This window comes from Chiloscyllium punctatum, chromosome 37 (genome assembly GCF_047496795.1).
Source record: "Chiloscyllium punctatum isolate Juve2018m chromosome 37, sChiPun1.3, whole genome shotgun sequence".
NCBI classification, from domain to species: Eukaryota; Metazoa; Chordata; class Chondrichthyes; order Orectolobiformes; family Hemiscylliidae; genus Chiloscyllium; species Chiloscyllium punctatum.
Genome location: NC_092775.1, coordinates 13,702,546 through 13,716,286, shown reverse-complemented (window position 1 = coordinate 13,716,286; position 13,741 = coordinate 13,702,546). Strand labels below are relative to the sequence as shown.

At 47.3% G+C, this 13,741-nt stretch overlaps 1 protein-coding gene across 1 annotated transcript in view; it reads right to left on the bottom strand.

Annotated features, from left to right (window-relative positions):
* LOC140462879 (PHD finger protein 20-like) overlaps window positions 1-13,741 on the bottom strand; it is a 93,432-nt gene that overhangs the window by 38,577 nt on the left and 41,114 nt on the right. Inside the window, exons 5-10 of the mRNA XM_072556297.1 lie at window positions 13,146-13,234; window positions 9,307-9,625; window positions 6,672-6,812; window positions 4,609-4,764; window positions 3,241-3,432; window positions 2,407-2,466 (exon numbers count right to left, since the gene is read on the bottom strand). Coding sequence (XP_072412398.1) covers window positions 2,407-2,466; window positions 3,241-3,432; window positions 4,609-4,764; window positions 6,672-6,812; window positions 9,307-9,625; window positions 13,146-13,234 — 957 coding nt within the window. The remainder of the gene's footprint in view (window positions 1-2,406; window positions 2,467-3,240; window positions 3,433-4,608; window positions 4,765-6,671; window positions 6,813-9,306; window positions 9,626-13,145; window positions 13,235-13,741) is intronic.

The window sequence follows — 13,741 nt, the reverse complement described above, 5'->3', positions numbered from 1 at the left end:
TGAAACAAGGATGTCAGGGGATTATGGGGTCAGTGATCTCACTGAATGGCAGAACAGGCTTGAGGAACTGAATGGCCTACTCCTGTTCCTACGTCCCTAACTAAACCCATTCTGTTGGTGTCACACCTCATCGCAAACTGAGTGAGGTGACTGAAAGAGCAACCTCATGGTCACCTGGGCCGATGGAGACTTTATTTGCAAGAGTCAGTTCGCTCTGCTGGCTGGACGGCTGGTTTGTACTGCGGAGTGACGCCAACAGCATGGGTTCAATTCCCAGAACTGGCTGAGGTTACCACAAGGCCTGTACAACTACCTCTCTCCCCGGCCTGGCTGAGGCCTGGAAAGACTCAGTCACCCAGCAGCTGTCTTGAATGAGAGAGCAGCCCTGAGCTCCTCTGGTGAAACAGCAGCAGAAGAAAAAGGTGTCTGGGTCATTGGAGAAACAACAGAAGCTTCTCGAACACCTTTCCCTCCCCCTGCCTCAACTAAACCACTCAGGGGACAGGAACCCCACGGACCGCTCAAAATGAGGGATGGGACAAAGAGGAATTTCTTCTCTTCAAAGGTGGCAAATGTTGGGGATTCTGTCCCCCGTTCACGACATTTTGAAAGGATGCTTGTCCCTGGGTCCAAGGAAGAGGCAAAGCTTCCCTGCAGGTTTTGTCAGAAATTGAAGATTTCTGCAGACCAACAGCAAGCGAGCGCGGGGAAAACGACATCAAAGTACACGAGCGGCAGTGCAGGCTTGATGGACTGAATGGCCTACCCTGCTCTTTATCGCCTGGGTACTTCAATTAGAAATGCAGGAAGTTTGTTTCTAACGCGATTCAAACCCTGCTGTATCATTCTCAGTTGACAAAGAATATTAGTGAGTGAGTGAGTGGGGGGGGGGGCAGGTCGAACAGCTGCTACAGATTGATTTCGTCGCCTGTCACCCAGTTATCATGTTGCTGTCAGGAGAACAGCCAATGAGGCAACCATGACCCATGTGTGTTGGAACTTCAAGGGCAACTCCACACACATGAGGTGGTCAGTTGCTCTTCAGAGTCCAGACTGTGGTGCTGGAAAAGCACAGCAGGTCAGGCAGCATCCGAGCAGCAAGAAAGTCAACGTTTCAGGCAAGAGTCCTTCATCAGGAACGTCGATTCTCCTGCTCCTCGGATGCTGCCTGACCTGCTGTGCTTTTCCAGCGCCACACTCCCGACTCTTATCTCCAGCATCAGCAAACCTCACTTTCTTCTAGCTTCTCTTCTTAGCCATGACTCTCTAAGGTGGTTACGTGCACATGTGGAGGTGATGGCCTAGCTGTATTATCACTAGCCTAGTAATCCAGAGACCCACGCAGTGATCTGGGTTCAAATCCCACCATCACATTCAATAAAGATCTGGAATTAAGATCTTAAATGTCAGGTTAAAAAAAACCCATCTGGTTCACTAATGTCCTTCAGGGAAGAGAACTGGTCTGGCCTTCAAACCCACAACACTGCGGCTGAGTCTTAACTGCCCTCTGGGCAATTAGGGCCTGGCAATAAATGCTGGTCTGGTCAGCGGCAACCACATCCCATTAAATAAATGTTTTAAAGAAAAACACCCACCCATTAAGGATAAAAGCAACTTTACCCCAAACTCAAATTGTCCCCCGTTCATGACATTTTGAAAGGATGCTTGTCCCTGGGTCCAAGGAAGAAGCACAGCTTCTCTGGACAATTCCCTTCATTCCCATTGACACATCTACGTGGGCCACCATAAGGCGAGCTAATGTCCCAACTCAACAGGCTGCTCTCCAGCAGCACCTACTGGTCAGCTCAAGAACAGCGGCGGGCCATCACCTGCCATGCTCCAAACAGATGGTGGAATAGGCTCAAGGGGCCGAATGGCCTAATCCCACACTTATTTCGTACGCTGTGCACTCAAGAGTCTAGGGCCATATGGACAACACGCGGTAGAAGAGCGAGAAGGAGGCTGCAAGGATTATCCACCCACAGGAAGGTAAATCACTGGCCTGGGATTCAATGAAATCAGAGTTTGATTCCAAGTGCAGTGCCACTCCATGCAACACGCTGTGGGCTGGAACACAACAGTTGAGACTCTGCGAGACATCACTTGCCTTTCACTAAACCAATTTTACGCTAAAGCCCCTTTTCTCTGTCAATGTCAGAGGAGCCTCCCACCACATCTCCTGACGTGAAGTCGGGTACATTTGCCAAGTGTGAAACCTAACGCACAATTGAATCTTTCCCTTCCCATTGTAGACAGCCAGTTACAAGCGTTTCAGCAGAGAGAGCACGCAAACACACACGGATCCACACACGCCTGCAACACACGCACACACGCGTAAGCAGCAGGGCAGACGAACAGGAACGCTGCAGTAGCAAGTCTGCTGGCCTCACTAGAAAGACAACATACAGGGTTCCCTACTGTATCTGTTTGGGTTCTGGGATCGTGGCACACGCTTCACAACTGGAGCTGGGAAGAGGAAAACAAAACAGAATTACTTATGGGTCGTCTTCACTGCTTATCTACTCACCACCCGAGAACTGGGGGCACTCCGTCCAAACACAGTGGAGCTGGAGGGGGAGGGGGAAGGCATGCAGTTACTATCGGACTCATCAGCAGCAAAGCACTTCTGTTCCACTTGCAAACTCGCTGCAATTTTCTAAACTCATTACAGTGACCATGCTATCCCCGAGAAACTGCGACTGTGTCTCTCTCTTTCTCTGCCCCCAGCTTGGTCTACAGTGACGTTTTTTGGAATCGAGGTGGGTGGCAACGATCATTTCTGACACTCGCAGTTCTGGGCAGAAACCTGTGACCCTGGGCCGCGAGGACCACAGGTGTGCAGAGCACACAAAGCTGCTCCTTAGCGTGAACGCCTTTCAGTGTTAGAGACACTGTCCAACGTCTCTCTCTGCCCAACACTGAAACGGTGACGTAGACAAAGCTGCCCTCTGCCTCTTTCGGGAGATGGCATTTGGCAGGAGGGTCAGCGGGCAAGTTTCAAGCTGCATTCACCCCGAAAGTACAAATGAGAGCCCTGGGGGAAACAGGAAGATCCCACTCCCCAGCATGGTTCCTTTCAACTGAAACAAACTGCAGCTGCATTCAACCTCCATACTAACTCCCGTTCCAGCAGCTGCCTGGTGAAATATGCACATGCCCCAGTGTTTACACCATCTCCAACCTGCGATGGGTTTCTATCAGTACGCCCGCACCGGGCAGGCACACATATCTCGGTCTTACCAGCTTCTTTGGGAGGAGCCTTCAGCTCCGCGCTCGGCACTGAGGAACCCAGCTTGGCTGCTTCACTGGTTTGATGCTTAGGGCTTGTAACGGCCTCGGATGTGGAGGTTTTGGGGGCAGTGTCTGAGGAACACTGCGCTTTGATAGAGGGAGCCTGTTGTACCTGGGCAGAGGGTTCAGATCCTGCCGTTGCTGCGGGGAAATCAAATACAGGATCAACACCTCATACAGCACAGAAACAGACCTTTCGGTCCATCCAGTCCACACCAATCATGTTCTTAAACTAAACTAGTCCCACCTGCCTGCGCTTGGTCCAAATCCCTCCAAACATTTCTTATCCATGTACTTATCCAAATATCTTTTAAATGTTGTAACTATGGCTACACCCAACACTTCCTCGACAAGTTCATTTCACACACAAACTGCTCTGTGTAAAAAAGTTGTCCCTCGTGTCCTTTTCAAATCTTTCTCCTCTCACCTTTAAAAATATGCCCCCTTAGTTTTAGGGTGGGGGAGTTCCACCCATGGGAAAAATCCCTTGTCATATCTATACCTCTCACCGCTTGCTACATTGGGATGCTAAACTTTATAACAACAACTAAGAGCATGGTATAGACAGGTGGTAGTTAAAATGGCACCCACAATGAGGGAGTTGTCTTTGATACTACTCTGTCATGTTGTTGATATGACAAGGGAGGTGGCACAGACATGGATGAGAGTGGTGGTGGTGGTAGTTGGTGGGGGTGGGGGGGGGGGGGGGGGGGCGGGCGGGGAGAGAGAAGAGAAGAACAGGATTGGGGCTATTATTAGCTCATTGGACTGGATGGTTGGTTTGTGATACAGAATGGTGCATTCAATTCCTGCACTGACTAAGGTCACCATGAAGGACTCTCCATCTCAACCTCTTCCCCTCGCCTGAGGTGAAACTCAGGTAAAACCACCACCAGTCATCTCTCTCCGAGAGAGCAGCCCTACACATCTCTCCGGGATGTTCACTTCTCCAACACAAGCTCTTGCTCCATAGCGCTCTTAAAGGTCCGTTATTTTATAAATTTTACCAATTCAATTTACAAATGGCACACAGATCAAAGTCCTGCAATGGAGAAACTCAGTAGGTATGAACACGTTACTGTATAATGTTTCTGACAGAACAGAAACAGAGAGCGCCCTTGGAGATTCACCCTCCAAACGTTATTCCTTGAGAAGGGGTTCCACCTGGAACCTTCCTGCCCCACAAACATAATTATCACCAAGTCAGCAGAGCTGAGGATGGCAGGACAGAATATTGTTTCAGGTTTGTTTCCCTTTCCTTGAGGCAGAGAAAGGAATAAAGAAATCTTCACAGTAAGAAAACGCGGAGACCTTCACCTTGCTCGACCTTCTCCTGCTCCTTGGTCTTGCTCCGTGTCTCCGCTCCCTCGGCCTGGCCACCCATCGACGAGGAGTTGCTGTCCCCAGAAGCGAGACGTAAAGACCTCCTTCTGGTCTGGCTCTGTCCTTGCTCACCCGTGGACTGCCGCGGGCCTGTAAAAACACACACACAAAAGGAAAGCAGTGCAGACACCCGTTAGTCAAGTCTGCTCTGTCCTGCAGTGATTAAAAGCTGAGGCCTAGGGGAGGTGGAAGAGGTGGAGACCTCTGGGCTGGTGGTTGGGCCAAGGCAGCTAAAGGCACTGGTTCTAGTGATGAAAATTACAGCAGCACTGCAGACTGGCAATAAGGGAGTGTTAAAATCTTACCGGAGAATTAAGGTGGGGGGGGGGCGGTAGGCGGCTGTTGTGACCAACCTTTTAGCGGGTGCCATTACGTTTTCTACTGACGTCACCGAGGGGAGGAAATACTGGGATGTATCATGTGGTACAAGACGAGGTGATGGTCTAGTGGTATAATCATGGCACAGTTAATCCAGAGACCTAGATAATGTTCTGGGGAGCCAGGTTCGAGTAAGGGTAGGGAGAGGAGGGAGACAGACACAGCAAGAAGGAAGCTAGAGAAAGCTAAATAGAGAAACGAGAGGGGGAATAGAGGCAGTGCATTGGAGGCCAGGGCACAGACAGAAACACAAACCCCAGTGCTGCTCCTAAATCCCAAGACTTGCAGACTCTGTAAAACCCCAGTATATACCCTCTTCTTGAACACATTTATGGAGGGCAGCATCTTGATATCAATGCTGAGAACGTTCCAGCTCCTTGAAAGTGGAGTCGCAGGTAGATAGAATAGTGAAGGCGGAGTTTGGTGTGCTTTCCTTTATTGGTCAGAGTATTGAGTACAGGAGTTGGGAGGTCATGTTGCGGCTGTACAGGACATTGGTTAGGCCACTGTTGAAACATCACGTGTAATTCTGGTCTCCTTCCTATCGGAAAGATGTTGTGAAATTTGAAAGGGTTCAGAAAAGATTTATAAGGATGTTGCCAGGGTTGGAGGATTTGAGCTATAGGGAGAGGATGAACAGGCTGGGGCTGATTTCCCTGCAGCATCGGAGGCTGAGGGGTGACCTTATAGAGGTTTACAAAATCATGAGGGACATGGAAAGGATAAATAGACAAAGTCTTTTCCCTGGGGTCGGGGAGTCCAGAACTAGAGGGCATAGGTTTAGGGTCAGAGGGGAAAGATATAAACGGGACCTAAGGGGCAGAGGATGGTATGTGTATGGAATGAGCTGCCAGAGGATGTGGTGGAGGCTGGTACAATTGCAACATTTAAGAGGCATTTGGATGGGTATATGAATAGGAAGGGTTTGGAGGGATATGGGCCGGGTGCTGGCAGGTGGGACTAGATTGGGTTGGGATATCTGGTCGGCATGGATGGGTTGGACAAAAGGGTCTGTTTCCATGCTGTACATCTCTCTGACTCTATGACAAGCAAAGGTCCAGTTATTCAAAGTTGTTTCCCACTTACAGACCATCAGGAAATTGCAACAGTCCACATCCCATGCATAGAACAAAAAAATTCTGACCTGGTTTCTTCCATCACACCTCCCCCCTCCCCCCCCCCACCAGCAATGTACATCACCTTCAACATTTTCAAAAAACATTAACTTCCCTGGTCACAAAAAAAAGGGTGAAGGGGGGCAGACACAGAGAGAGAGAGCGCACATGTGAGAGAGAGTGAGTGTGTGTGTGAGAGAGTGAGAGAGAGAGAGAGAGAGAGAGAGAGAGAGAGAGAGAGAGAGAGAGAGAGTGTGAGAGTGAGAGAGAGAGTGAGAAGTCACCAACTGAGCCATGGGATAACAAGAGATCAGACTGAGTTTCTTAGATTAGAAAGTATTCATTGTCCCTTCCTCTTTTCAGCCATAGTCCAGCTGCTGTGAAAGCTACCAAAGATATAAAAAGGGTCAACTTTAGACAACTCCACCAAAACTACATTCTCTTCCTTTGACAGGTGACGTGCAGAATTTGGTCTTTTTTGGGATGAGCTGACACAGCACTGACCTGCGGTCTTGCTAAGCCTGGTGTGCTTTGGCTGCAATGAGACATCTGAGGCAGACTTCCTCTTCCCAGTTCCCGAGCCCCCTTGGTGTGGTGGAAGTGGTTTGCGATCGTTCTGACGTGCAGCCCCTTTAGAATGGCTGCCTAGACAAGTATGTGAACAAAATGTCAATTGCACGCGCAAGATCGACCAGAAATAAAAAGCCAACTTTCACTTTAAAGCAATAAGGAAGAGGGCGTTTGTTCATCCACAACCTTCTGTGACCACAGGATATCCCAGAAGCTCTTTAAAGCCAATCAAATATCTTTCTGAAGCGCAGCAAAGTAGGAAATACAAGCAGTCAATCTACGTACAGCAAGCTTCCAAAAGCAGCAAACGGTGTTAAAGACCAGCTTATATGTTGACTTGAGAGATCAATTATTAAACAGGTGAACTCCACCACACTTATATAGTCGTACAGCACGGAAACAGATCCTTTGGTCCAACCAGTCCATGCTAAACATAACCCCACGCTGAACTAGTTAGCCAAACACAGGCAAGTGGGAACGCGTTCGGTATGGAGTGGTTGGACTGATGGCTCTGTTTCCGTGCTGGATGACTCTATGACTAAGACTGCCTGTTCCTGGCCATATCCCTCCAAACCCTTTCCTATTCAAGAACTTATCCAAATGTCGTTTAAACATTCTAAGTGTATCTGCATCCACCTTTTCCTCTTGGAGGTTCATTCCAAACACAAATCACGGTGTTAAAAAATTGCCCCTTGTGTCTTTCTCCTCTCTTTAAAAATACACAAGACTCTAGCCTTGAAATCCCCCAGCCTAGGGAAAAGACACCTGCCATTCACCTTATCTAAGCCCCTCATGATTTTATAAACCTTTATGAGGTCACCCCTCAACCTCCTGCACTCCAGTGAAAAAAGTCTCAGCCTATCCAACCTCTCCTTAGAACTCAAATTTTCCATACCCAGCAACATCTTGGCAAATCTCTTTCCAGCGAAATAATATCCTTTCTGTAACTGGGGTGATCAGAACTGGACACAGTATTCCAGAAAAGGCCTCACTAATGTCCTGTACAACCTCAACATGACGTCCCAACTCCTATAGTCAATGTTCTGAGCAATGAAGGCAAGTGTGTAAATGCCATCTTCACCACTGTCTATTTGTGATGCAAACTTCAAAAACTTATATACCTGAACCCCTAAGTCTCACTGTTTTACAGCACTCCCCAGGACCCTATCATTAATTGTACAGGTAGACAACCCTTTGTCCGAAAAGCTCCAAAATCAGAGGGTTTTTTTCTGAAGTTTTTTTCTCATTAGCAAGGTTGTTTGGCGTGCAAACAGTTAACTCAATTCCACACCCACTCGATGCGCATCACTCAGTTGTGACGCGGGTGGGCGTGGCCCAGCACTGGCAGGCCCCAATTCTGTCTCAGGGCCTGTAGTACTCACAGTGAGTCTGCTGTTTGGTAAAATTTTTTAAAATTCCACTGTCAAACTGTCACTTATTCCAAAATTCAATAAAATGCTGAATTCCGAAAACCAGCTGACCCCAAGCATTTTGAATAAAGGATTGTGTACCTGTATTAGTTCTACCCTTGTTTGTTTTATCCAAATTAAACTCATTCTGCCATTCTTCAGCCCATTGACCTGATTGATCGAAATCCCGCTGTACTCTTAAACAACACTCTCCGTCACTGTCCACTATGCCACCACTTTTGGTGTCGTCCGCAAACTTCTGAACCAACTAACTTCCTTCTTCCAAACTGTGCTGTTGGATCTCTTAACATTAACCTTAGGGTAGACTGCATCTCAGTTTAACGGACACAGAGAAACCGTTCACATAAACGGGAGGATCAGTAACTAGAGGAGACTGATCAAAATGGCAAAGAATCCAGGGGAAAGCTACAATTTGGAGTCAGCCTATTGTTCAGCGTGCTTGCTTCTCTCTCTCTCCCTTCTCAGCTGTCCTTTTAATTGCTTGACTCAACACTCTGCAACTGCCTTCCTAAACTCTGCTCCTCCAACCCTCAAATTATCATTCCCTTTCTGACCAAGCTTTCATTCAGAGCTCCTGATATTTTCTAGGAGGAAGTGAGGACTGCAGGTGCGGGAGATCAGAGTCGAGAGCGTGGTGCTGGAAAAGCACAGCAGGTCAGGCAGCATCCGAGGAGCAGGAGAATCGACATTTCAGGCATAAGCCCTTCATCAGGAATCGCAGGAGAATCAATGTTTCAAGCATAAGCCCTTCATCCCGAAACGTTGACTCTCCTGCTCCTCTGGTGTGCTTTTTCCAGCTCCACACTTTATCAACTCCGACTTTCCAGCATCTGCAGTCCTCACTATCTCCTAGTTAGGATGCTGAGCCCAAAATTCCTCTGCCATTGCGGGGCACAGGAACAGGAAAACGAAGAGAACATTTGAATCTTGGCCGAGGTGGATGGGTGCGGACTCACATCCTGTTAAAGAGACAAGCCCAAAATTGAGGCAGGCACTGTCATGCACGACTAAAGGTACGCTGTGCGTGTTTGGCTGTGGCCTTTATGATGAAACGTTAAACCAGGAGCCTGTCTGTTCCTCAGTTAGACTTGGAAGCGCAGCTGCCACGATCCAAACTCCTCGGAGTTGCTGTAGCTCACCTGCTAGCCCCACAGATGGGGGCCTCCCGCGCTTTCTCTTCTCCTCTGGTTTTCCCAGCTCACTGGAAGATGGCGAGCTCTTCTGCGATGGTGCCTCTGGCGAGCTCTTTGGCTGCTCAGCCTGCTCCCGAGGGGCTTCGGGAGAAGGCTTTTGCTCCACTTCAGGCACAGCTGGCTTGGCCTCTTCCTCCTTCTTCTCCACAATCTTGTTCTCCCTGACCCGCTCATCCGCAAGGGATGAGGGAGCCCTGTCCCGTAATCTCTCCCTTTGTCTTGCACTGCCGGAGCCATTTTCTTTATTCCTACCACTTGCAGCATTCTGTAAGGTAAACAGAATTGGTTGTTTGAGATCCCAGAGATACACCGGCCTGGGCAGCGGAACACCTTACCTTGGGGTAACAGGATTCAGATCAGAGGCAATGATTTCAAAATGCTGACACTTTGAGAATCACTGGACAGCAAACTCTTCTGGTGATGTTAAAATTTATTCCCCATTTTATTCCCACTTGCCTGCCTAAACCTGGGTCCCAAAACTCTCCCTGACTGATCAAACAGGTGGATGACCTGCTTTTTAGCTGATCAGCTGTAATTTTAAAATCACGAGGGATTAAGGTAGAGGAAATAAACTATATCAAGTGGCTGAAGTGGTTAGTTACCGAAGACAATAGTTTACAGCATTTCACATTTCTCTGCCTAATTCTGGCAACAGTATTATAGAGTCAGACAGCACAGAAACAGACCCTTCGGTCCAACCCGTCCATGCCGACCATAATCCCAAACTCAACGAGTCCCACCTGCCTGCTCCTGGCCCACATCTCTCCAAACCTTTCCTATTCACGTACCTATCCAAAATGTCTTTTAAACATTGTTATTGTACCCACATCCACCACTTCCTCAGGAAGTTCATTCCTCACGCATGTGTAAAATATTTGTCCCTCATATCCTTTTTTGAAAAATCTCTCTCCTCTCACCTTAAAAATGTTTCGTTAGTCTTGAAGTTCCTCATCTTAGAAAAAAGACAACTACCATTAACCCTATCTATGACCCTTTTCATTTTATAAATTTCTACTGGTCCCTTATGTCAGGGATAAAATACTAGCATTGGAGACAGTCCAGAGAAAGATCACTATGTTGATCCCAGGGTACGGAGGGACTGTCTTATGAGGAGGGGTTGGGCTTGTACTCATTGGAGTTTAGGAGAACGAGCAGTGACTTTATTGAAACTTATAAGATTCTTAGAGGATTTGAAGGGGAGATGGTAAAGATTGCTTCCCCTTGTGGGAGTGTTGAAGACCAGAGGGCATCACCTGGGAATAAGGTGTCACCCATTAAAGATAGAGTGGAGGAGGAATTTCTTCCTTCTGAGGGGAGTGCAGAGGGAGGCAGAAGATGGGTCATTAAGTATTTTTAAAAAAAATATCTTTCAATTAGGAAAGGATTCGAGGGTTATGGAGGAAGGCTGAAGTCGGGGGGATTATCAGATCAGCCATGATCTTGTCGAATAGTGGAGCAGACTCGATGGGCTGAATGGCCTATTTCTGCTTCTGTATCTTATGGTTGAAGACGATTGGCAAAAGTATCCAAAGGGACACGTGGACAGAAACCTTCTAACGCAATCAGTCGTTGGAATTTGGAAGGGCAATGGAAGCAGACTCAAGAGTAACCTTCAGAGTGGAATGAGACAAATAGAGTCATAGGGATAGACAGCACAGGAACAGACTCATCCACGCTGACCAGACATCCAATCTGACCCAGTCCCATTTCAGACCAACTCATCCATGCCGACCAGATATCCAAAATTAATCTAGTCCCATTTGCCAGCACTTGGCCCATATCCCTCTAAACCCTTCCTATTCATATACCATCCAGATGACTTATAAATGTTGCAATTGTACCAGCCTCCACCACATCCTCTGGCAGCTCATTCCATACACGCACCACCCTCAGAGTGAAAAGGTTGCCCTTAGGTCCCCTCTATATCTTTCCCCTCTCACCTTAAACCTATAGCCTTTAATTTTTGACATCCTAACCCTCGGAAAATATCTTGTCTATTCACCCCATTCATGGCCCTCATGATTTTATAAACCTCTATAAGGTCACCCCTCACCTCCTGACGCTCCAGGGACAGAAGCCCCACCCTATTCAGCCTCTCCACGTCCCAGCAACATCCCTGTAAATCTGCACCTTCCCAAGTTTAACACCATCCTTCCTATAGGAAGGGCGACCAGAATTGAATGTAGTATTCGAAATATTTGAATATTTGGAGAAACAGTTGGCAGGGATTTGTGAAAAGTGAGAGACTAATTGGTCATTTTGGTTTGGTTGTTGTGAACAGCCCAAGCTGACCGGGTAGACCATAAGATATAGGCGTGGAAGTAAGGCCATTCGGCCCATAGAGTCCACTCCGCCATTCAACCATGGCCGATGGGCATTTCAATACCACTTACCCTGTATCCCTTAATTCCTTGCGAGATTAAGAATTTATCAATCTCTACCTTGAAGACATTTAACGTCCCGGCCTGCTGTGCGCTCCATGGCAACGAATTCCACACAGGCCCACGAGTCTCTGGCTGAAGAAACGTCTGCTCATTTCCGTTCTAAGTTGACCCCCTCTAATTCTAAGGCTGTGCCCACGGATCCTAGTATCCCTGCCTGACGGAAACAAATTCCCAGTGTCCACCCTTTCTAAGCCATGGTTAGGTTGAAATGTTTCTTCCTGCCACATCCTACTCTACGAGGTCAGCTTTTCCTCAAAGTTAATACCTCTTGTCCATTTACAATCCCTCCCTGGCAACACTGGCACAGCATCAACATTGGCTGCCAGATTATACAATCAAATCATCCCTCAACACACCTGCACGCAGCTTACTCCGTGACATACAAGCCTATTTTTGGTGCTTCTGTGGTGCAGTGGCAGTGCTCCCACCTGTGAGCCAGGAGGCCCAGGGTTAAGCCCCAGCAGCTCCAGAGGCATTATAACATATCTGAACAGATCAATTAGAAACACAGAGGAACCTCGATTGTCTGAATGACACGGGCAGAGAGTATTTGGTTCGGATAATCGAATGCCGGATAACACAGTTTAGCCAAGCATTGGGATCTTGAGATCTTTCTCGGATAATCGACCTTTGGATAATCGGTGTTCCTCTGTATCTACAAAAACACTTTCCCATAACATTGTTAAAGGGCTGATTACCATACACTTCAATTTTTTTGTGTCTAAACTACTGCAAACATTTGCAGTGTTCCAAGATAACTAACTGTCACTCTGCCACTGCTCTGGTGTCAAAGTACTTGCGAATCATTTTTTGACTAGGGAAGTAGAACATTAATTGGGAACGTTTGATGACCATGAATCAGTATAAATAGAGCAACAACTAATCAGTCCTCAAACCTGACCTGCGTTTCCATTAGATCATTGCTGATCTGTTCACATTTATTCATTTTTATCCCTGCATCTCTTCTTAACTAATAAAAACCCATCCCAACCCATCCTTCTGATAAACCGTCCAGTCTCAGTAACATCCTTGTAAACCTATGTTTGCAGCCTTGCCAGTTTAATATCATCTGTCCTATAGCAGGGTGACCAGACTCTAAAAGGACAGAAGAATCTTTAGCCGTGCGCAGTACAACGCTAGTTCATGTCTCTTTTCCAAATAGGTATCAGGATAACAGGTATGGGAATGTGCTTTGCCAATCAGCCATGAACTTATTGAATAAGGCTGCAAGTTCAAGGGGATGCAGAGCTTATTCCTGCTTGTCCTAGTCCTCCACCGACTGATGAATTAGTCTCGAAGGCCAGGGGCTGTAACTAGGTAGGCGGAGATTTTCAGCCTTACCTTGTCCCGCGAGCTCTTGGGAAGAGATTTGACGTGGATTTTCTTCACAGTCTGCACAACGCCATCGTAGAATTCGACCGTGTATGAAGCTGAAACACAGAAAGCACACCAGCCAGTCTCAGTATCGCAACGTCACTCCTTCTCAACACGTGAAAGACAGGTCGCTGTCACAGACAATCCCAGGACAGATCACCTCCTCTCCAGACCAGACTCCCATCTCATCCAACTAAATCTTACTCCTCGGTTTCACTGAATTAAGAACAAACATCCTTCAGGTGCAGGTGCCACTGACAAATCCAACATTTATTGCCCATCCCCATTTTCCCCAAATTTGAGACACATTTTTAAATTTGTCCTCGGGATGTAAATGGCTGGGCCAACACTCTCATATGAACTAGGAGACATAGGCCATTTGGCCCTTCAAACCTGCTTGCCCATTCAAAAACATCACAACTGATGTTTCTATCTGAATTCCCGTCAATAACCTCGATTCCTCTCTCTAACAGATCTCTCTTAGAAAGAGTCGTTGTGTTTGACTTTTTAAAACTTATTTACCTTTCTATTTCTGTAACTAAGATTGTGTATCTAGGTACTTT